Here is a 24,938-nt window from a genome sequence, read left to right on the forward strand (position 1 = left end):
AGGACTCTTATATCCATTTATTATGTCTTCTTTTCACAGCTTATTATCCCCTCTCTGACCACATATTTGTGTAATAAGCATGGTCTAAGAAAAGTGGTTGGCAAGAAGTTAAACACCAAACTCTCGCTTAAATCAAACCCAACACTGCTTCATCTACTGAGCACGTAATCTTTGCACTAGGACAATTATGCAGATAAAGAAAAATTATCACAGGGTATGAAGGAAGATGTAATTTTAAAGTCAAGTGCAATTAGGAACTCATGCTGAGTTATAAGGTAGGTAGTACCCGAATACAGCGCATTCCTGCTAACAAGGCCATTAATAGCTTCTGCATCCCTCCTCTCCCTCATGTCCCATATTGCCAGATTGCTGGTGACAATCTAGTAACACAGTTGAAGTAATTTAAATGAGCTTTTTTTAAATTTTCTTTTTTTCTAAAACCCCCGTAACAAACCAATTTCTGTTCATCCAGAAGAATCCATTGCCATAGCTGTCTTCCAAAGTAAAGGCTGTTGATACTATACCAGATCCATAAAATCTCTTCAATACAATGGTAGACATTCCTTGTTTTCTACCTTGCACCTGAGTAGCATTTTCTCAGGTAAGAACAGGCATTCAGGGGAAAAAAAAAGGCACTCTGTTGAGTTAAGGTGAATTTTATTGAAGTGACGGCCACATGAAAAGGCCATCAAAGACATTATTTCCAAACAAAATACTTATCTATCCAGACTAGAAATTCTGAAATTACTACAACAAATATATTTTTACCTCTTCATACATTTGGTTTCTCATCTTGTGAGTGGTGACTGCTATTTGCAAGGTTTCTAAGGGAGATATTTTCACAGTACCAACAATAGCAGAACTAGCAGGTAGTTTAGGAAGTATTGGTGCACTGGGTGAAGCCAAGGCATAAGCCAAATGAAGCATGTATGTTTAAGCTGTCTTCAAAGTCACTTAGTGCAAACTAAAGAGAGCTTTTAGGCATTCCTCCACAATTTCACGATATTATCATCTGTTATCACAGCAAAAGGATGGAGGGAGATACACAAAGGAGGATTTAAATTTAGAAAATAATCTAACCCTGTATTCTCAGAGTTATACTTTGGGGAAGGAGGATCATGAAAGAAAAAAAACAACTTTACTCTTGTGTATAATTTCTAACACAGTTCCCATTGGCCATCCTGAACCCCAGATTCAACTGGCCACATCTATACAACAGCCTGACAAGCTCTGATCTTCCTGTCTTTCATCTGGAGCACTTTTTGCTTGCGCAGATGAGTCTCCCTTCTGGATAAAAGGAACACGAAAGACATATAACCCATTTCTAAGTCAGCATTAGGTAACTAAAGATTCAGCCACAGTGCACATGCAGGTCTGGGAATGTTGAATCACTCCCATTTTTGGTTTTTAATTAATATATACTCTGCATAGTGACAGTAGAATTATTATTACCACTACTACTACTATTATTATTATTATTATTATTATTATTATGCCCTCCTTAGGCTTGGGCTGAAGCCAGGCTGTTAAAAGATAAAAATTGGTCCTAAGCTTATAAACATTTTGGGCAAGGGTGACATTTTCTGTGAAACATTCTAATAAATGTGGCACTGTAAAGAAAACAAAAAGAACCACAAAGCAAAGTCAGCACAGTGCTCTTCCAAAAAAGAGCACCACAGTATATCAAGAAGCAGCAGTACTAGTTAAAACTTTAAACTGCTTTTTGAAAGCAAATCACAGCTACAGTGCTGTACATTACAAATGCAAATATACGACATATAAAAAGTTCTCTTTGCAAAATAATCCCGTTTCCAGTTCACATTCTTCTATGCCATTTACTGCAAGTGTCTATTAAACTCTGATATATTTGCTTACAGTCAGTTTATTGCCACATAGGTAAGTTCTGGCAATCCTACCAACAGAAAACAGTTTGGTAACAGTTACTAAAATATTTTTACATTAATTAAGATCTCAATCTTCCATTGTAAAAAAAAATATATTAATGCAAGTTGTTCACTACATTCATAAGTATGGTACTCAAGTTTTACCAAAAACAGTGAGCATGCAACTCAGACTTGAAAGAAGTCAATAAGCAACTGGTATTTAATACAGCCAGTGATATATGTTACTTGCATACCTTTATTCACAGCTTACAATGTCAAATAATTTACAGTTCTGAAATATGTGCATTTTAAGAGGAACTTTTCACAGCTCTTTAGTAATAGCAGAGACTAAATCGGGTCAGCTGCAAATGGAGTGTGAACTAAGACAAAGCCATACCCTTCCACTCATGTGTTTCCATTGTTAAAATCACAGCAGAAGGATGACTAGCACTTAGTTTTGTACATACTTCAAATCTCTCCTGTTGCTGTGTTATGGCATTCTTTTGAGTGACAATAACCAAACCCAGCTGAATAAGGAGTTAGAACTCAACATCCAAGATCTGGTCCAAATCGTGAATGCTGAAGATAGGGTAAACCATTCCAGAAGCAAATGAAAGAAAACCTAAACAGAGCTTCCTGTTTGCCACCTACAGACACCTAAAGACTCATCCCTACTGTCATACTACTGTTGATCAGTTCTATGTTCTGAAAATTCACAGAGAATGTTTTCCCCAGTAGCAAAAACCATAAAGGTTCCAGTTAAAACACATATTGGAGGGGAAGAAAAAAAGAGTGCCTAAGGTGGAGGAAAAGAATTAAAATACCTAAATAAGGCCTGTTGGCTTTGTTGATTGTGTACTGAAATATATACAACAAGCAAAAAATTAAACCAAAAGCACACTTACTGAACAGTTTATTCTCAACATGTTGCCATTCTGCTGTTCATATGTTTAGATTAATCTCAGCCTGAAATAAGGCAATATTAAAGGAACAAGCATCATTTCCTCAGAGCCTAAGCTAAGGTAGATAGAGAGGAACCCTATTTATTATTTGTATGTGTACCAAGGAAATACTCTCTGTAAAACAACACAGAGAACATGAAAAGGTGAGTGAAAAAGACAGAAACCTCCCGTTTAAACATAAGCAGGACTCAAGCCCATGTGTATGCTTTTTAAAACCTTACAAATAAATTAAGATGGTGAAGGGCATTATGGGAGAAGACAATTGAAGATAAAAAAGGTGCTGTGTTGATAATAGAAGCAGAGATGGTAGAAATTTATTTTTCTAGGAAAAAAACCAACATTCTGTTGAGGAATGTGGAACAGAGATCATCTAATCTGTGCAAAAGATCTGTGCAAACGATGTGCACACACACAGGTAAGTGAGAGAATGCTATAAAATCTTCAATCATCAGAACACTTAAAAGATGCATCTACTGACAAAAGCTTCATTCTTTTCTCTCAGAAATTAATGATAGGAGTCTGACCTGTGGGCTCAGATTCTTTCTTAGTGTCTTCAATATGATTAAGTCAGTATGAGTAGCCTTGTCATCCCAGTACAGACATCACTACAGCAATGAAACATTTCTTCCTGGTCTTTTCCACAAACTTCCAACCTCAGGTTAAAAAGCCCTAGCTTTAGTCCTTTCTCTCAAAGCTTCAGCTCACTTAGGACCTCTGAGTCTTGGAGTACTCTCCTAAGGCTTCCATAGATGCCATTAATCACTGCTACAGTACCATGCCCAGATGTGACAAGCACTGTAATTCATATAGAGTTTTGTACCCTCTACATTTTGTGAACTGTTGCCTTCATGGTTTGCAAAAAAAAAAAAAAAATTAAGAAAGACTACAACCTTAAAGCAGAAAATGCCCTTTCTGTTTCTTAATTATCTTACATTTTGTAGCCATCACAAGAGAGGAAATAATTTTAAATTTCTTAAACGTGCAGAGGATAACACTAACCATATAGATTAGCTAGCTGACAATGATATGTGAAAGCAAACACTTTAAAATGCTTTAAATCTAAAGTCTAGTTATTCCAGTTAATATATCAGATCAAACTTTTTAACTATCAAAAGAGCTATCACAGGTTTAATAAATTCTGCTTCCAGGCAATTTGCAATTGTCAGTTCTCATAGTTCTTATTATCAGCTTTAACATTTACAAGACAAACAGTTCACTGCTGCCAGAGCATAAAATAAGACCATCTTTCAGAGCTATTGCAGGCTTCTTTCTTAGAAGAGCCTAAAAAGCTGAAAATAACACACAAAAATAAAACCCTGTAGTTCAATGCTACAACACCAACAGATCTTCTACAGTAAGATTTCTTGGTTTTGGAGTTGTGGAATGTTTTTAAAGATTCAGTGTTTCCACTGTTTTATCGAAGTCCTGACCAGCTGTGGAGGTACGAAGCCCACCCAGAGGGCCGTGAGGTACTCTCCTCTTCACCTGAAGGAGGAACAAAAACATACTTTGTATTATGTCAGACATTGCATCACTTGGTTACATGATCCTGTCCCACTCCTTGCCTTTAACCTTTTTCAAATGCTGTCCTCAAGCTTGCTGAGAAAGGAACTCACTCTTGGGCTGACATAGATATAGATTGTACCACCAAGTCCACTTTACTTTGGGTACTTGAGAATGTCTGAAAAAGGTAATTTATCACCATTCTCCAGAAAAATCCAATCAGTCTTCATTAGAGGGCCAGAACAACATCAACATGCTATGGACTTGACTTACATCTTTTTCCAAATGCACAGCCTATCATGGAATGCAGTACTTGAACACTTCCCTTTTTAATGTAATTTTGTTCACAAGTTTTAAGTTCTTATATGTACATGTGTTCCTTATTGTTTATATTAATTTAAAAATAAAGTATAGGTCAGTTCCTAATGAAGTACAAGAAGCTACAGTTACTGTTACTGAGAAATGACAAACAATACCTTAAAAAGCATTTCAAGGGAACAAATGCTCAGAGCATTTGAAGCAGAAACAGAACATTATTATACACATAAATCCTGTGTTAATTTCTTGCAAATGCCTAACTCTTTTTATTTCCTTCCCTAGTTTCTTTATTTCTTCAGCAAAGAGCATATTTTCTTTCAGATATTTTTAAAGATACTGTATTGAAACTAATATTAGATCTGCAGTACTGCCTTGAGAGGACCACTTTAGTTATCTGTTTAGAACATCTGCAAAGAAAGTAATTCAATTATATTAACCTCTATTTTGACAAAAGTTTTTTAAACTCTACTCAAAACATGAACACATTAAATTTTTACAACTTACCATTGTCTTCCTAAAATGTGAATGTTTCAGAAGAAATGATATTTTATCTTAATTTTATGGTATTTGTTCTGTTTACTGAAAACTGAATAGTAACTTCCCAACAAAGCAAAATCATTTTATGACTAGCTCACTGGAATTATGTTGCTAAGTTTTGTTTTTTCTCACAACAGACAGCACAGAACGGTCCTTTTCCTCTTTCCATTATCCTTCTTTTTGTGACAGTATTTTGAACACCACCTACCTTGGGCAATTGCAACCAACTTCCCCTTCTCCTCAGGGCTGAGCTGCAACATGGTGTCTATTACTGGGAGCAGTCGTTCTTTCTCGCTTCCTGATTTCAGAAATATGAACTGCAACAGAACATTCTTCAAGTATTCTAGATTAGCAACAGACTTTTCTCTCTCTTGATTTCTTTCCAATCTTCTTATTTCATTCTTAAGAAGCTGCAGATGAGGGAAAAAAATATGTAATGCTGCTTGTTTCATTTAATGAGTAATTGAACAAAGGTCTTTTGAAGAGCTAAAAAATGAATTGCACAGCGTGCTTCAAAAGGAATAATGCGTGTATAGCAATGTATTCCGGACAAAAATCCAGTGAAAATTAAGTATGTGATAATGTAAGAAATAACTTCTTATTGCCTAAAAACAACCTTTTTTGATTAAATTTGTGCAGTACAGAGAATATCAGTGATAAAAGAGTAGATAACAGTGGAACAGTTGAGTAATTCAGAAATCTGATAATATTCATTTAAAAGCATTTTATAGAACAAAGCTTAGTACATTTAGAAATCTCTTCAGAAAGCGCACTCATACATTAGTTCATGTATCTTCTTTTAACTTAAGACAGCTAAAACGGATTACAGAAAGAGAAACCCGACAATACTCCTCCTGGGATTTACTGCTTTTATCTAAGTGAAAATAGTATAGACCCTTTAGTAAACATTAAACTTCCAAACTCCTGAGGTTTTTTTGTAGAAGCTTTTACTCCACACTGCTCTCTGCCTCCCCCACATGCCTACCCAACTACAAACTGTAGTGAAAAAGAAGCCCAAAACTGAAGTAGACACCGGAAGCACTAATTAGACCTGTGGAATAAAAGTCCCTCCAAAATTAGGTTTCATATCACCAGAATTTTATAGACTGGTATTTTCTGAAAGATATTTGGTCTAACAAACAGGCCATGGAAATGAGAGCTGTCCTCACATCTCTTGTATGTCTGCTAACCTTGATTTGTTCCATTAGGATTGCATTGGTTGCTTCTGATTCACGAAGTAATTCATTCAAGTGATCAGCACTCTTAGTTGTTGTGTTTAGTTTCTGAATCAGTTCATCCTTGGTGAGATCTGCTTGCCACTGAGATGGTTCTGTAATTAATTGGAAAAGAAAACTAAGAGAAGGAAAAAGCACTTGCATCTAATTCATACTTACTTAACATCAGGACTTGAATAATGTAGTTTCTTATGAACAATTTATGCAAAGTCAGACTGCAGACTTAACAGGCATCAATGCTGCTGCTGCATGCTTAATTTTCTGATCTATTTTTGCTTATATATTAGATGGGGGCTGGCAAAACAGTTCTAGAGTACACCAAGATACCTTATTTCCTACCCATAAACAGAGATTTTCAATAGTTATCCACAAGTGTTCAGTAGACTTTTAAAACGAGATTATATGCTACCATGTATTTTACTGTTTTTTGGGTGACTCCTAAACATTCTTCGTCATGCTGGATTTCACTTTCCTAGAAGAAATCCTGTGAATAAAGACCTGTTCTAGTAAGCCTCATTAAGATGAACAGAAGTTTTATCTTTTCATTAATAAGGTTAAATCTGCACTTAATTGTCCCTAGTAGAGACTCATCCGGAATACAAAAATTTCTGTAACTATTCACTGACTTGCTCACCCAGTCTTTTCCATTTAAAAGCTCAGAAATATGACATCTTTAAATTGCTAAAACCTGTAGGAATGTTCTACTGTTAGTCCTTACTCAATGACAAAACTCTTACAGAAGTTCAGAACTGTGTAAACTCAGCGGCACTTGACTAGACTTGTCAAGTCAATTGTGTCTTGCACCTAAAAGCATGAAACACAATGCTATAAAATGGTTTGAGGGCACAAACTTCTGCAACCCATGTAGGCAAGCGCTTCTGAAAGCCACGTTCTACTTACCAGGCTTTGCTTCTGACGAGTTCAGAAGTTGCTCCAAGGATTGAACATAGGTGCTGGCTGAGGAGACAGACTCTGTGTCTGTTGTTTCCATACCTTCTCCCTCTTCCCTAGCGACAGTATGCACATCGAGGACAGGAAGGTCAGCGTTCCGCCGTTCTCTCAAGTTCTTCGTTGCCGGATTTGAAACACCTGGACCTGAAAGACACTTACTGATGTTCGTATCAGAATGAAATTGGGAGAGCTATGTCTATGACTGTCTTGGATTGAGAGCAGTACATAAAATAGTTTTCAAAATGCAGGGGAAGGTGAAGCAAAAAGAGAAAGCCAGATACACACGTAACAGTTATAATAGCAAAATACAGCCTTTCACCTCTAAATGAACATTCCAATCAAAATCTGGTTCTAAACCCAAACTTGACTGGCAATTTTTATTTCAGTGACTATGAAAAACTTCATGCTCATCTCCCTGAAGATGTTTTAGCTATGGTAACAAATACTTTTAATGCATAATAGAATTCACTTTTATTTCCACCAGTTCTGTGGGAAGTGTGAATTCTTCTGTTTTATTACAGAGTGCATGACCCTTCTGCTTCAGTAGTAACATAGTAACTTCTTAAACTTACTGCTGCTTGGCAAATATCCAACTACCTCCTGATTAGTAACTTTACAGATACAAAAATACCACTTGAGCTTGAAGACAGTAAAATCTTAAATTTGAAGAAGGATCAAACAGCAAGTATACTAATAAATAGCATGTATACAAATAACAAACATTCTTAAAACAGCTTTCAATACACTTTTCTTTAGCTTTACACCTCAGACTTGAGGGAGATGTACAGCATGCTCCAAAACCTGAGACAACCTGATAAGAACAGCAAATATTTACAAAATAATTTCCCTCCATCTCTCTGACAATGCAGATACTGCAGAATAGATATCAGTGATGCAGATTCTAGAACAGAATAGTTCCAGTTGGAAGTGACCTACAAGTATCTAGTCCAACTGCTTGACCACGTCACAGTTGATCAAACGTTAAAACATTATCAAGGGCATTGTCAAAATGCCTCTTAAAACACTGACAGGTTTGAGGCATCAATCAGCTCTTTAAGAAGCCTGTCCCAGAGTTTGACCACTCTCTCAGTACGAAAATACTTCCTAATATCCAGTCTGAACCTCCCCATGGCAGTTCTGAACCATTCCCATACGTCCTATATGGGTACCAGGAAGAAGAGCTCAGCACTTCCCTCTTCACTTCACCTCCTCAGGAATCTGTAAGACAGCAATGAGGTTGCCCTCACCCTGCTTTCCTCCAAACTAGACCAACCCAGAGTCCTCAGCTCTCCTCACAGGACAGTCCTTCCAGCCCTCCACCTTTGTTGCCCTCCTCTGCATGTATTCAAGGACCTTAGGATTCTGAAGTGACAGTAAACAATAACAAAGACACATTCCTGACTTGGTATCTGTGGACTGATACAGCATGCTGCAGATTTTACAGAAAAAGTTTCTGGTGATTTTACAGAATCAAACACTGTAAGCATGTTTTAGCTTCAGACTGGGATACACAAATCTGTAACCAATCCATAAAAAACTGGTATTCTGCCTGGAAGTCACCTCTAGTGCTTGGTTCACTCTTGAGTTGGAAGAGCTGAGCTTCTACTCTGGAGAGTTGCTGCTGAAGTGTCTCTACTGTCTTCCTGTGCTCTTCTTGCAGGTTCCTGACCTGATCTCTGAAATTGTTCCGGAGAGCTTCATTCTGGGCTGTCAGCTGACTCAACGCCTGGGCGTGCTCTGCTTTGATGAACATGTTCTCAGACTGTATTGTGCAGAGTCTGAAAACAGTGCATGCACAAACAGTAAGACACAAACAGCAAAACAATCTAATTTTACATATCAAAATTTTTACAGTTTGAGGCAGTTTTCCATTTTCATGTGTATGATTATCTTAGAATGACTGTGTGTGCAACTGTTTTTCACTTAAAGTCCTCTTTTTACAGGGAAAATCTGAGACTGAAAAAGTTACACTTATTTCCTATCATATGAATGCACTGTGCTATATAAACTCAACTTCTATTTCAGAACAAAAAATTCAGGCATCTTTGGGAAGTAATGAAAGACTTAACAGACATTGTGGTCTAAACATTCTTAAATTCTAAAACTGCATCATGACTGTTTATAGTGTCATACAGGGCATGTCACTTATAGTCCACTTCCTATAAAATCTGTTTACCAAACACTTATGCAGGACTTCTAAAAACACAGGTTTCTAAGAAGGTAAGTTTAATTTTTTTAAACCTCAACTTCCAGTGCAGAAGAGTGTAGCTGTTAGCAAGAAAAATGTCAGTAACTCATCAGTTGTACCTGGTGTGAAGGTACTCCAGAAGCATGACAAAACTGTCACAAGCAATTAAATATATTAAATAATATATAATATTAAACAATTAAATATATGCAGTTAAACAAGTGCATTTATGGAAAGACTAAGCCCAGGACTTGCCTTTATAAGCACACAGACTTAAACAGAGCCAGAGTAGCAAAGACCAGTGGCTAGGTATAAAGGGAACCTACTGTGAAATGGTTTGTTTCCAGGAAAATGCACAACATAATTTGGTTGACTACAGTGAACTATTACGTAGCTATCAGGAACAGATAAAACTGTACAAAGACAGTGACAAGAAGTCAACAGTTCCTAATACCAATCTGTAATTTCTAATTAATACCTCATGTGAACTTCTTTGTACCCTAAATGGAGAAGAAAAGATGAGGACAGAATCTTTTTGAGGAGTTCAAGCATCAGGTACTCATGTGATTTTTCAAGATGTGATACAGATTAAACAGATTCCTTTCATTTTGAAAGAAACAGAAAATTAAGACTGTGGCAAGCACAAACTGAAAATACAGTACTTTCTGTAAGAAAGGCACCTGGTGGACAAGAACTGGGGATTTTGTCAGTGAACTTGTTTGCTTTGCATATAAGTATCTTATTTTTTTTTAATAGGAAACATCCATAAAATTTAGTAGAGCAGTACAACACAAATGTAGTGCTGGGCATTAGACTTAAAAATAGTCAATGTGCTTTAAAAATGTTAATTTTTAGACCTGATAGTTAAGAGGTAGAAAGCTTGCAGAAATCTCAAATTCCCTCATCAGCTACTATTTATTTGTCATTGTTGAGACTTCTGATGACTCATGAAAAGTAGCAAACAATTCTTTTGAAAATTCCTTTAACTTTCTCAAGAACATGCCTCTTCTTTGTGAAGTACATTTACAGGTTTCTAGATGCCAAGATCTTAAAGTTCAAACAAAATAAAATATCTGTATCTATTCATCAGTGGACCATACTTTTCACGGAGTTCTGCTTCTTTTGCAACAGTCTCTTGCAGAATCTTATTGTGTCTTTCCAGCAGGGTGTCGTGTTCAGACTGCAATGCCTGGAGTTCAGATGCATTCATTTGTGAATTATGCTGAGCATCCTGCAGCTTAACTTTAAGTTGATCTATCACCATTTCCAACTGTTCCCTGCACGTGGAAGAAAAAGTAATACGCAACATGCATTTAAAATAATTATTTCAGAACCTATATGATATCCACAACATTTTGGATAGCTGATCCAAAGTGCATATTTATTAATTAAATCAACACAACACTAAGACCAAAATAATCTTAGAATGTGGCTACAAGCAGAAACAACCAGATCCTATTTCAATGTAGATACAAATAGGTTTGCCACATCCCATCTGAACTGCTGGGAATGCAACTATTGGTGTGGAAAGCATGGCTGATAGCACTTTCTACTTCAAGGAGGGCCAAGACAGAAGGAAAATAATATATGGGATTCAGATGGCAGAAAAAATTTCTTCTTAAAAGTGGTGAGGCTTTTTTTGTATGTTTAGTAAATGCACATCAGTTCAATAAGACCAAATACAGGGACAAATGGTTGGAGTAGATTTTTAGCAAAGAACTAGAAAGCAACATCAAATTCGTAACAGATAAACACAGTCGGTCAGAAACAAATCAAAATCAGATATATCAGGAAGAAAAAAATCTTAAGTCACACACATTCTATTTTTCTGATTTCTGTATTTATATATGCAGACACCTCCATTATCTCACAAACTGCATGTCTCATTAATCCTTAGGGTTGATATTTGTAAATAATTTCTTTGAAAAACATTTGTCATCTGTTTACTGCTTATCCAATTTGTTTCTAAGATAGGTCTCTCTCACAAAAACAACCCAAAACAATACCAGAGCTTCTTAAAATTCTGCAAAACCGAGAGACAAAGAAATGTACTCTTGCAGTTTTGTTGCTTCAAAGGCAGGAATGTTTCAAAAACCCCAAACCAACCCTAAACCCACGTCTCTAACAAAGCACAAGTCGCCCTCTGGTGGACTTTTGGCTGCAGTTGTTGCTACCGACTGAAGGTCTATCAGAAATGAATCCCGACATTCCACACATAAACGCCCAGTCTGTCACCAAGGGCAGCCATCAACGACTTATAAAAATAACTTGCAGGAACTGGTTGACTTTTGCAGTGAGTTGAGACATTTTCTGAAGTGAATCTGAATTCACCTGGCCGTACTTAAAGGATTTTCAGGGAACTTTCAGTAGTGTAACTTTTTTCTTCCAAGTCCTTCCTCATAAGATACAACTTACAGGATTTTGTAAATCTACTGGAACTGATGACTGAATTGGCATCCAGAGCTTTACCTATACTAAACCACTAATTCCTGAAAAAGTTCAAAGTGAACGCAGCTGAACCGAACCAATCTGCTCTTTTCTTCTTAGTTGCAAATGGCAGTTGGCTACTTCACATCAGAGAAACATCATGTCAAGTCTACACAGAAGGTGCTGGCTAATTTCTGCTCATTAGAGTCATAAAAAACTTCTTAAGACCTTACTTTCCCTTCTAAGGTAATCTACACTAAAATAATGGTTAAAAAGACAAACCCAGCTAGAACTAATATAGCACCACGACAGTAGAAACTGGTATTTCTTCTGTTCAGGTAGGCAGTGCCACAGGCAGTTTACAGGTCAAGTAAAAACGTTAGTTTTACCTTTCTTGTTTGGCTCCTTCAGATTCTGTCCGAGCAGCAGATTTATTCTTTTGCTGTTTTAGAACATTATGAACACGGACTTTGTAGCTCTCAAATTCAGATGCAACAGATGCTTGTTCAGCCTATCACACAGAAAACAAACCCATAAGTTTTACTATTGATTATTACTCCCTTATTTCTTGATAATGAAACACATCTTACACTGAAAAAAATGAAAACCACCTGTTGCATTTCCTTCTTTTAAATAGATAATTAAAACAGTGACCACCATAACAGATAATGTTTCTTTAGATTTTAACTGCGTATCATAAAATGTGAAACTTGAGAGACTGATTTTCAACATTCTGGTGTTAAAGAAATGAAAGAATACTTGAAAATTCAAAAACTGCATTCAACTGAGAGATTCACAAGCCAGGGGTTCTATCAACATCTTTAAATGAAGGCAAAGGTGACAGAAAATACAAAAGGAGGTATAATTCTGTTTCTCTCCAATACTACAAAGGTGACAAAAATTCTAATGTGCCATAAAGCTATGCATAATTCTGAGGAGTTAAGTCAGTCTTGTAGTGGTATTACACAGCACAAGATATAATATTCTAGTTGACTGTAAAGGTGTTTAGTGTGTCTTTTCTTCTAAATGCAGGTGTTACATGAGTTTCTGTGGACAGAAAATTGCCTCACATCGTAGAAGCTTCATCCTTGACTGCACACTATACAGCAAATATTATTGCCATCCTTACAGTACTCATGTTGTACATTTCTCTAAAACAACCCAAAACACTGATGCAGGTTTTCTTTCTTGGGTCTTAGGACAAGCTCATGGATTCATTAGTCACTCCCATTTACAGGTAACTAAAATGCTCTCATCCCTAAGAGGAGGATTTTGGAAACTTTCCCTTCAGCTGAACTGGTGAGTGAAATTCTACAGAACTGACTCTGATTAGCCACTGCTCCAGATTTTCAGAGTCTATAAATTTGTGGTCATTTTCTTTAAATTAATCCTTTGGTTTTCATCCTGTCATGTGAGCTAGACTATGTGAATACTATTTTCATCCTATGTGAGCTAAAATATTCCTAAGTCCTCAGGTACAAAGCCTTAAATGTCAGCATGACTTTGTTCTCTACTGTCGGCTTTGGTGTCCACCTTTCCTTTAGAGGGAATTTTCCTTTGCTAATAACCTTGTAATAATATCTATTTTCCAGATGTAGGGCATCTGAATAGGAAAGCTAATCTTCCAAGAGGTTCAAGCCATGCCAATATGGAAGACCTACAACCTTGCTGATGTCACAGCATCACAGACCAAGCCACCACAGACAGGTATGGTAAGCACCCAGGTATGAAGAATATATTTGTAAAACCACAATCCACATGTACCAGCACAACTAAGGCAAACCTCCTGAAGCAGCAACCACAAAGTTTGTCCATTTCAGTTCACCTTTTTAAAATGTAGAGGTTTTTTTGAGAGGCTGCATTCAGCTGTTACTTACCTGCAGGATGCACACCTACCATACAACAGTGGCCATAGAGTAGTGTAGTAATCTCCACAAAGGTGGTTTGAACATAACAGTCCTACTATATTCTGAATCTGTTTGTCTCCAATGCAAACACTGCATTCCAGGACCATCAAACAGTGTTGTATGAGCAAAAAAATCCCAGAAATAATAATAAACTTCAGCAATAGTGTCAGTTTTGCATGTAGTTCAGCTGCCAATTAAGAAGCTGCTCATATTCCAGCATATGAAAAGGTGCTTGCAAATATATTTCTCACAGCTTTTTTTCTTTAAAGTGGTATCTGTGTTAATGCGTTTTACATGAAGCAAGTTCTATTCCTTTATTTTGTTTGTGCTCTTTTCTTTCAAGACTCTTCTTTTCTGTGAGTGTATACTTACTGATCATCTTAAATAAACCCTGGCTCCCCACTACCACAAGTTTTTCCCTATTGGAAACAGAAGTATGCAAATCCAGATGTGTCACCCCAAGTGATACACGTCAACCAGGACAGTCTGGCTCGTCTTTTATACCACCACTCAATTACAGAGGTAATTCTTAATTCTTGACAGACAAAAAGAGAAAAGTGAAAAATCTGCAAAATATTTTTGAAGAAGCAGAGAGTGCAGTAAATCTCCCTTTGTAAGTCTCTAAGATTACTTCTTCCACTGGAATACCTGGGCTGCTCTGCACTCTTCTTGCAGGGTTGCAATTTTTTGCTGGCAAGTACTCATCATACGCTGGTGCTGCTCTGAAGATGTTCGCAGTTGTTCCTGAACTTTATGCTTTTCTGATGTCAGTACAGCCACTTGAATCTGAAAAAGTCAGTTGAAAATTTCACTATTACAAAGACTTTTCTTCCTTCTCCAAGGGACCATGCCACCTAGGACTCTACTACAGTAATTCCTGCACAGAACTGGTAAATATCAAATTAAATCCAATAAAAATAGAATTTAAAAAAATAGACATGGGTTACCATGTATTAATTTTTAAAAAGTGATGTTGATTTAAAGAAAGAATTGAAGATAAAAGTACAATGCTGGTGTGACAGCATTTAAGAAAGCCAACCCCTCTCCCTTCCCTGCTTATTCCATTCCATTCCATTCCATTCCATTCCATTCCATTCCATTCCATTCCATTCCATTCCATTCCATTCCATTCCATTCCATTCCATTCCTATTCCATTCCTATTCCATTCCTATTCCGTATGCAGATGGACAACACTGAAAACTTTTGCTCTTCTGTTTTAAAACTGAGCAACTTCCATTTTTAAAGAATCATTTAAAAATATATTCCCATTACAAGCTTCAAAGTCCACAGCCCTCTCCTTTGCTGGAAAGGGAAAGAGGAAAAAGACAGAGTAAATCCACTTAAAAAAAATCACTGGAAAAAATATTTGGGGAAAGCCCTCACATTTTCCCTTCTGCAACCCTCCAGCTTTAAAATCCTCAGACCAGAAAAAACTCATTTAAGAAAAACAACCAGTAACCTAGAAGTAAAAATAGCACCTCTTTATTCTTCAGCCTATATTCCATGTGCCCAGTATAAATCACACCCTTAGTACTTAAATGAGAAAACTTGTACTAACAAAAAAGTGAAGTTTCTTGCCTTATAGGCTTCCACTTGCTGTTGACTGGCTTCCAGTTCCCCTTTCAATGATGCCTGCAACATTAGATGGTCATTTTCCTGCAAGATAAAATTACCTGGATATTAAAAAAAAAAACCCCAAACCTCAGCAACCTAAAAATTCACCTACCATCTGTTTTTTAAAATTTAATTTAAAAATAGAATACACAGTCATTAGCATATGGACTTACAGCTTGTTTTGAATCAGCCAGTTCTTTTTTGGTTTTTACCAGGAGTTGTTTTATCTTGGCATTTCTTTCCTCATCCTGTTGCATAGTTGACTGAAGCGACTCTAATGCAGAAAACAACAATTATATGCAAAGGAAACCTCCCCACTTAGATTTCCTTAAAAACGCTGGAAAATATTTAAACAAATTCTAACAGATTCCTTAAGAGCTGCAAACAAGTAGCTTACAGTAACTTTAGCATCCTTTTTCAAAGTTATCCCAAAGATCTTCAAATAAGTGAAATGGTTTTAAGATTTACACTTGAGGATAGGAAGAAACAGAATTTTTAACCACATGGTAATCAATAAAGTTTTATGAGTGTGGTATATGAAACCCTTGTCAGTCATCAAAATTTAGAACTTATGAATAACTTAATCAGGTAAGAAACACAGTATGTCAGACAGGCAAATTGGCTTTTAAGCGCTGAATTCTGGATTAAGTGATACATAACCTAGTAAATGTTCCTCTAAGACAAAATTGCTTTCCTGATACAACTGTTTAGTATTCCCTGCAAAGCTTACTCTCACTCGCTGACTTAAGAAGTTGCTTCTGAATTGTATTTTTTACCACTGCTAACTACACCATTGTGACTCTTGCTGTTTATAGTTTACTCACTTATTTCTTCCTGTAGGGTCTCTTGTTTCTGTTTCTGAATCCCTGTTTCTTGCTCAAGATCTTCTATTCTGCTGTCTTTATCAGTAATCTTCTGATTAAGTTCTTTTACTAGCCTTTCATAATCAGCTATTTCCATATCCATCAGTGTACTCTTTTGAGCATCCTGCAAGGTACACAAAATGAAGTTAGAGCTTACAATTTGCCTTGGCTGCTATGACTTTAGTAATTCTGTAAAAAACTATACTGCCCATCAGACAAAAATTTTGTCTCTATCCATATCCACAAATACCATCCATCCATTTGGTTTCCATATCCTCAGTAAATAATCTGTTTTCAAATAAGAACCAAAAGCTTTGAAAAACCCGTTGCTAGTTTTATCAGTAGGTGTTTTGTATGTATTAGTTTCTGTCATCTTCAGTCCTTACAACCAAGGCAATTTCTTAACAGCACACTATACACATATTCCAGACATCTGAATTCTATTCCTATTTCTACTCATGAAAGGCCACATAACCCAAGCTAAACAAACAAACAAAAAATAAAACCAAAACCAACCCTAAAAGAACATTTCAGCTCTCCAAGCACACAAGCAGGGGTAAAAGCCCTCACATTTTCCCTTCTGCAACCCTCCAGCTTTAAAATCCTCAGACCAGAAAGGGAGGCATTCGACACAGCTAGATGGGCCAAAATCTTTGGTAGTCCATTAAGCACTAACATGGACAGCAACTCTACCTTTCTGGCCAGTTCTAGTTCTTGCATAGTTTTCTGCAGGTGCTTCTTTTCCTTCTGAAGTTGCATCTGAAGCTCCTCCATTTCTCGGAGAGCACCACTATGTTCCTGAAATTTAAACAGTTGTCAATTATGCAGTCCAATTTCAAAATAGATGTCAGCATCTTTTTATACTTAGACACACACACACTTGGGTTGTACAGAGATAGTTGACTCCTTTTTTAGGAAATCACTGTAAACCGGAGAAAAACCAACAATCCTACGAAGGGGTTTTCACATTCTGTAACTACCCCCAACCTACTTGAATTGACAGCCTTGCAAAGTTCTTTCAATGAACAGACCAAGTTTTCAAAAAGGACAGTCAAGTAACAAGGAGAGAAAGTACGGAACCTGATCTATGAAAACACAGTTTACAAAGGTCTAACAGAAATCACATCCAGTGAAAGCAATGCTTCAACCCATTCACCATCTCTACAAAGTACTACCTTTGTTTTCTGTTCTTTTAGAAGCTTTTCAGCTTCTAGTTCTTTGTCAGCCTTTGCCTTGGCTCTTTGTATCTCCAGTATTTGAGTTTCCAGCAGCTTAGTATTATTTTGCAGCGTTTCAACACGAGCCAGGAGGTCTTCGTTCGCAGAGCGTAATTGATCATGCTGAAATTAGCACAGTGAAATGATAAAAACATAAGCTGAATTCATGTGCAATGTTAACAGATAAAATATTTTCTATATTTAAAAAAAATTCCCAACATTGATTTCTATCCAACTCCCTAACAAACACCACTCCTACAGATGAGTCTTTTCCAGCTTAATTCTTTTAAATCAGATTAATAAACAGGTGAAATTAAAGCCATTAGCACATTTTGGTTATTTTGTTCAGTTAATTTGCCCGGCTTTCTGTAAAATGGCAAGAATTAAAAGAAATCTGAAAAAAATACCTCAAAATTTATGCTTTCTGCAAGAATCACCTTCCCCTTGCAACAATACAGTATTTCAATACTTATTGCCACACTTCAAACACAGGTGCTGTATTTATAAACAAATGATCATAGTATTAACTCCTAAAAAAGGCTGAACTGCAAGCTTTGACTGAACCACCAAGTCTTCTACCAGCACATAGTAAGAACTCTACTGCATCTGGAATACTTCTGCAGTGACTGTAACAGATTAAATTTTGACATCTTCAGTGATGTATCTTAGTCTTTATTTTGCTTATTAAGAATGCAGTATAAGTGAAAGATGTCAATTACCTAACCAGTGTTTTGTTTACAAATTCTTTATAACAAACTTGAAAAATGCAATGCCTGCATAATCAGCAGAATATATACTATTATTTCTTATTTCTTCCTATGATATTCACTACTGGCTTGTGTTTGTAAGGAAACAGTGGCCTAGGTGGATCTTTGGTGCATGGGGCCTGGGAGTTTAAATCCTAAATACCAAACCCATTGCAGCTAGCTTTGCAAAAATGTGTCTCACAGCTCCTTAATTACCATCTCAGACCCCTCTGAATGCCACTACAGTACTCTACAATGCATCTTAAACTCTCATCCTTGTGAAAAACGCAAACTCCATAATTCATTTAGTATATTTAAACACTCTGTTGGTTAAACAAAAAATTTAAAAAAACCAAACCCACATTTTGTTTGCAAGTTTGATACTTGCAGCAGAGCCGTAGGTCCAAAATCGAGTCAGAGATGATCTGCTCTTTTCTGTGAGTTGACCTGGGATAAATTAAACTCTTTCTATTGACAAAGCCAGACATTCTAGATATATTTATCCTTCTCATGGCCCAGCTAAGATATCAGATGTTGAAAAGGAACAAACAAACCACTCTGAATTTCAAGTCACTATTCAAAATACACGTAGGTTATGAAACTATAGTAACAATTACACGATTAAAACTTGCACCCAACAGGCAGAATTAATTTTTAATGTACTTATCAACAGATCAGACCCACATACAGAACTGACCTGCTCGGATGACACCTGTAGCTGTCTTGTGAGGTCATCTACCTGATGTTCAAGATTATTTGCTCTGCCTTTTTCAGAATCCAGCTGTTCTCCTTGCTTGTCGTATTCCATCAAAAGATTCTTAACACATACAAACACAAAGGCATAATTTTTTACAAGATGTATTGCATAAGCACATTCTACACCTCTGATGTGTGCCTACCTAATATTTCAGTATAGGAGTTGTCTTACTGCACATCAGAAATACCAGAATGAAATTAAAGCTATGATTCCATTACAGACTCTGGGAGAAACCCCTTCCAGTTCATGAAATTCTAGAATAATTCAGGTTGGAAGACAGCTCAGTAGGTGTTATCCTACTGCTTAAAGTAGGGTCAGCAGTGAGATGAGCCCAGGTTACTCAGAGTTTTGTCCAATCGGGTCTTTCCAAGGACCTGTCTCCAAGGGTGGAGATGGCTACTCCACTGGACAACCTATTCCAAAGCTCAACCACTCTCACAGCATAAAAATCCAGGTATCCAGTTGGAACCTCTCATTTCAATTGAGGACTACTGTCTGACCTTGCACCACCATTAACAACCTGGCTCTATTCCCATCATAATGTCTTTGTAGGTACTGGAAGACTTGTATTAGGTTCCTTTGAAGTCTTCTCCAGGCTGAGCAACTTCTCATCGCTTATTCCGGTCTCTTGACCAACCTGGTCATCCCTCCACTGAAATAGCTTCAAGTCATCAATGTCTTTCTTGTATTTGGGGGTAGAAGGAAGGACAAGACTGGATGCAATATTCTCAATGATGTCACAGAATCATTTAGATGGGAAATGACCTTTAAGATGATTGAGTCCAACAGTAAACCCAGCACTGCCAAATCCACCACTAACCCACGTCCTTAAGTGCTGTGTTTACTTTACATACTTGTATATAAAGTGCTTGCTGTGTTTACTTACTATACTTTAAATACCACCAGGGATGGTGACTCCGTTGTTCCTCTGTTAGAATGCCTGAGCACCCTTCTTGTGAAGAAATTGTTCCTAACATCCAATCTAAACCTCCCCTGGTGGAACTTAAGGCTATTTCCCTCTGTCCTATCACTTGCTGCTTGGGAGAAAAGACTGATACTCACCTGGCTACATCCTCCTTTTGGGTGGTTGTAAGAGAGCAATAGAGCCTCCCCCAGGGCCTGCTTTTCTCCAGACTACACAACCCAAGTTCCCTCAGCTTCTCCTCATAAGTCTTATGGGGAACAGCTTTCTCTTGGGGAAGCAATGCTGACTTGTCACCTGCTTCTGCCTTCATGTGTCCAGAGGTGTACTCCAAAAAGACTCGCTCCCAAGGAACTACAAGTTTGTCTTCATCATTTAAGGATTTTCAAATGGAGCTTCAACTTTATGTACTTCGAAGAATTCACAGGGATTTATGTTTTGCCTCAGCAACACATTGTTTGGTATGTATGATGCTAGATTCAAAAGGTTTAAAAATAACATTCCAGTAGAAAGGAAGTGCCTCATTTTCTTCTGACAGCAGCTGCACGGTTCCATTAAGAGAACCTTACATTTCTGGATTCTGGTATTCAATTGCACTGACACAATTTTTTTTTGCCAAATATAGTTGTGCAAGTAGATAGGAATGTATATCCAGGCTAGGCTTCAGACCCGAAGTATTTTCTGACAGTTTACGGTCTTTTGTGAATGCAGCACTACCGCCTACCTTATAGCTTTCAGCTCCTTGAATGACATCTTTCATTGATGCAGACAACTGATCTTTTTCTGATCGAACCAACTCCAACTCTTCCTTCAGAGTCTGCATCTTAATAAAAAGAAGTGTGTGTCATTAAAACAGAACCCCCCATGCAGAATCTTCTTCATATTAGGAAGTAGTCAGGGTACCTCTTTTCGGCTGGCATCTAATTCTTTCTTTGCTTTCACAGCAACCACTTTAATTTTATTTAGCTTCTCTCCTTTTTCAGCAGATTCTTTTTCGAGCATCCCTAAAATAAATACATAAGAAAATTAAAAATTACACCTTTCCATTTCTTCCCAAGAAGTGAAATGAAATGAAATTCAATTAGAACACAAACATCAGCATGACTTTAAAACCAAACAAAATATAAAGCAGGGGGGGATGTTCAAGTGTTTCATTCAGTTAAGCATTTAATTTGAAGCTAAAACATCCAGACAGAGAGCTTAGGGGCAATCCTTCCCTGGACAATCTTTCCCTGTTTCAGAAGCTTCCATCACAGTTAAGAGCCATATTCCTGTCTACTTCTACATAAATTTAATAACTCAGAAGCATTTTCCTGCTAATGTGTTGGGATAACTGCAATAAAGCAACAGTAGTTTTGGCAGTGTTGCTTCCCTTTCCTTCTGGTAGCCTCAAGGATTCTTACTGACAAGTTACCCACATTTAAAAAATAAATATTAAATCCACTGCACTGTTTATCAACAGATGTACAGAGGAAAAAAAAGCCTTAAAAAGTATCAAATCATATCCAACTTAAAATTGCTAACAACATTTAAAATTCCCAATGGAAGGAATAATGCAGGAAGCTCATTAATACCTACTTCCCCATCTTCCTCAACTTGTGGAAATACAATTATGACAATTATGCAAAGAAAGAAAAAGTAACAATCCAAAGAAGCCAAACCATTTAAATAAAAAAAAAGTGAGAAAGATACCAATTTTTTCTTGAAGCTCTGCTACTGAAGACTGTTGATCAGTTTTCTCAGTCATTGTCTCCATTACATTCTGTATTATAAAGATAGATATAAGAAGTATTACAAAAATTTCTTTGTGGTATCTGCATTTTCCCTAAAAAGCCACCAGAAGTTTTAGCTACAGCTAAAACTGTCTATGCTCTTACTACCAAGAAAGCCTTTATGAACAACTTCGTATCAGCTTGGTGAAAGTAGTTATGTTGAAAGCAGAACATTCCAACCTTTTAAGAGCTGCTTTCCATCCTGTCCAAGCACAAAAAAAGGAGAGACACCCTCATTCTGGAGCTGTCAGCTTTACATAACCAGCAATTCCCAAGACCTGAAGTTAATGCAGATCAAGCAGTTTTGTTTGAGATGGAACCACAGAAAGTTAGAGGTGAAAGATTATGAAGTCAGTTAGTCCATCTAGCCAATTGATTGTTTTGAGGGCTATTGATAGGAAGAAAGGTTCAACTACAAACAACTTTTGTCAAAAAAGCTTAATGATTGGTTTTGTTTCATTTTTTTTTCCTGGGGGAAAGAAGGGAATTCTGAGGTGCTAGAAAACTCAGAAACACGTACTTCCTAGAAGGGAAACTCACTTTCAGGCCAAGGGAAAAAAAAAAGAAAAAAAAAGAAAAGAGAGAATTGAAAGTATTTTTTGAACCTTAATTCTGAAGACTTTAGAGGTTTAGTCTTTATACTTCAATAACAAAATATAACCTTTAGAGAACTCAGTTCGTCTTTCACATTTCTAAGCTCAGTTTCCTTTTGTTCCAGAATGAAATTTAAGTCGTCTTGTTTTTCAGATCCTTTTTGCTGTTCTTGTATTTGATTTTCATAAAGAGCAAGTTTTTGACTGATCTCTTCAATATTAGCTAAAAGATCTTGATTTTCAATCCTTGTTTTTTCACTGACATTCCTCAGCTCCTGGATATCATGTTGAAGAGCCTCTTTTTCAGACAACGCTCCTTCCAGTTCTTCTCTCAAGAGATTCTTTTCTTTTTCAAAATCCTGAATCAGGGATCTATGTTCTCTATGTTGAGCCGCATTTTCTTCCTCTAATCTCTCAACTTCCTGCTGCAAATGAACTACTTCCTCCTCCTTTTGTAGAGCAAGGCACTGCTCTTCTTTAATTTTTGACAAGCATTCATTTGCAATTTTTATCAAGTTAAGAGAATCATATTCTTCATTAGAATCTGAAATGCTGAACCCCACTTGCTCAAGTAGGTGGTACAGCTGAGTTCTTACATGGGATGTGTGCACTTGTTCATTTTCAAGTAATGTTGCTATATGGTCTTTTTCTGCAGTCATCATTTGTAGTTTCTTTTCTAAGTTTTCAGACTGCTCTTTCAATACTAAACAACCATCTTTTTCAGATGTAGTCTTTCCCAGCTCTTCACTTAATTCACCTTTTTCCTGAATGAGTTTCTTGTTTTCCTCACGAAGAGTGTATACTTCAGATGAAAGCTGCTCTTTATCACGCACAAGACATTCAATCTGTTTTTCTAGTTGCTCTAGCATTTGAACATTTTCACCCTTTGAAGTTAAAGCTTCATTCAATTTCTCTGTTAATTCCTCTACCTTTTCCTTCAGGTCATTATTGTATTGGTTAGCAACATCTACTTCTTGCTGAAGTTCCTGAATTTTAACTTGTTCTTGCTTGCACCTTTCCTGAAGGGTTTCTCTCTCTTCACCCAAGCATTTCACATCATTTAAAATATCCCTGTTTTGATCAGTAAGAGCAATGATCTTCTCTTCCAGTTCTCTTACAGTAATCTCTTTTTGGTCAATGGAGCTTGTCATTGCGTTATTGTCCTCCTCAAGACTAACAATTTTAGATTTAAGTTCTTCTAGCTCTAACTGATTAGACGACAATTTTTCTACTTCTTCCTGTAGGCGATTTACAGTTTCAAGAAGAACATCCTTTTCATTGAAAGCAGCCCGGAGTTTCTGTTGCAGTTGACTGACATCAGAAGCTTGCTGTTGTTTCATTGATTCAAACTCCTGGCTGATCTTTCCAGCAGATTCACCTAGCTCAGCTTGTAGAGTTTCCATTGTTTCTCTCAGGCTGTTGTAACTGGACACAGCTTCTTCTTTCTCCTGAGTTAGCTTTTCAAGTTGTTCTCTAAGTTCCTGCATTTCAAAAATTAATGCCATCTGTTCTTTTTCAGAACCAGATAACAAAGTTTCGTTTAGTTCAGAAATTTCTCTCTTGTGTTGATCTCTCAGAGTCTGAATCTCTAATTTGTACTCTTTTGCAGCAGTTTCATAGTGCTGTCCTGCTCCTTGAAGCTCCAGTTTTAGTTTTTCAATTACACAACAGTAATCTTCTTTAGTAAGCTGCAATTCATTTATCTTAAACTCCAAGTCTTCCCGCTCATGAAAGTACTCATCCTTCATACGATGGATTTCTTCTTCCAGTTTTACCTTGACATTGCTCATGTAAGTTAACTCATCTTTTAATATACTATGTTGAGACTGGAGCTCTTCTAAACTATGTTCCAGGTACCTAACCTTTTCTTCCATTCTTGCTTCTACACAAGGTTCTTCTTGTGTATCTGCAACATCTATCTTGTTTTCTAAATTTTTATTTAAGACTTCTCTCAGCTGCTCCAAGTCATATTCACGCTGGTCAGTATGAGCATGCATTTCATCCTTGGCATTTTTCTCTGCCAAATTGTGCTGTAACTGATTTATTTGATTTTGCTTTTCTTTGTTTTCTTTAGATGATATTTCAATCCGATGCATCAATTCTGACACCTCTTCCTGATGGGCACTTTTTAATTTTTTAAGCTCTTCATTCAGATTTTTTATTTCATTATGGTAACACTGAGAGTTGCTTTTAATAGTTTCTTGCAGAGTTGTCACTTCTTTGTTTTTGTCTTCATTCACAGTTTCCAACTGCTTGTTCAGACACAGAATTTGCTCCTCATAAGTAGATTTAATTCTTTGGACATCATCTTGTAATCTTTTAACTTCTTTTTGACTATCACTGTGACATTCAACCTGTTCCACCAGCTCAATTTGTTTCTTCACTTGTTCATCTAATTCCAACTTCAGCTTTTTTAAATCCTCATTGTGCTTGCATTGTGCATTTGCTAATTCACTCTTCAGAGCTTTTATTTCTTCCAGAGAGTCAATACTTGATTGTTCCAGTTGTTTTTGCAATTCTTCTGTTTTAGCCACTGCAGCCT

At 36.8% G+C, this 24,938-nt stretch overlaps 1 protein-coding gene across 1 annotated transcript in view; it reads right to left on the reverse strand.

Moving 5' to 3' along the window:
- Positions 1-640: 640 nt before the first annotated feature.
- Positions 641-24,938, reverse strand: part of GCC2 (GRIP and coiled-coil domain containing 2) — a 31,157-nt gene continuing 6,859 nt past the window's right edge. The window contains exons 6-23 of the mRNA XM_069004994.1: positions 22,465-24,936; positions 21,724-21,793; positions 20,935-21,035; positions 20,756-20,854; positions 19,050-19,169; positions 17,565-17,729; positions 17,083-17,187; positions 16,351-16,513; positions 15,700-15,800; positions 15,491-15,568; positions 14,560-14,697; positions 12,394-12,515; positions 10,678-10,854; positions 8,950-9,167; positions 7,339-7,533; positions 6,394-6,533; positions 5,412-5,613; positions 641-4,330 (exon numbers count right to left, since the gene is read on the reverse strand). Coding sequence (XP_068861095.1) covers positions 4,260-4,330; positions 5,412-5,613; positions 6,394-6,533; positions 7,339-7,533; positions 8,950-9,167; positions 10,678-10,854; positions 12,394-12,515; positions 14,560-14,697; positions 15,491-15,568; positions 15,700-15,800; positions 16,351-16,513; positions 17,083-17,187; positions 17,565-17,729; positions 19,050-19,169; positions 20,756-20,854; positions 20,935-21,035; positions 21,724-21,793; positions 22,465-24,936 — 4,737 coding nt within the window. The 3' untranslated portion in view covers positions 641-4,259. The remainder of the gene's footprint in view (positions 4,331-5,411; positions 5,614-6,393; positions 6,534-7,338; positions 7,534-8,949; positions 9,168-10,677; positions 10,855-12,393; positions 12,516-14,559; positions 14,698-15,490; positions 15,569-15,699; positions 15,801-16,350; positions 16,514-17,082; positions 17,188-17,564; positions 17,730-19,049; positions 19,170-20,755; positions 20,855-20,934; positions 21,036-21,723; positions 21,794-22,464; positions 24,937-24,938) is intronic.

The sequence above is a fragment of the Aphelocoma coerulescens genome, chromosome 1 (genome assembly GCF_041296385.1).
Source record: "Aphelocoma coerulescens isolate FSJ_1873_10779 chromosome 1, UR_Acoe_1.0, whole genome shotgun sequence".
Lineage (NCBI taxonomy): Eukaryota > Metazoa > Chordata > Aves > Passeriformes > Corvidae > Aphelocoma > Aphelocoma coerulescens.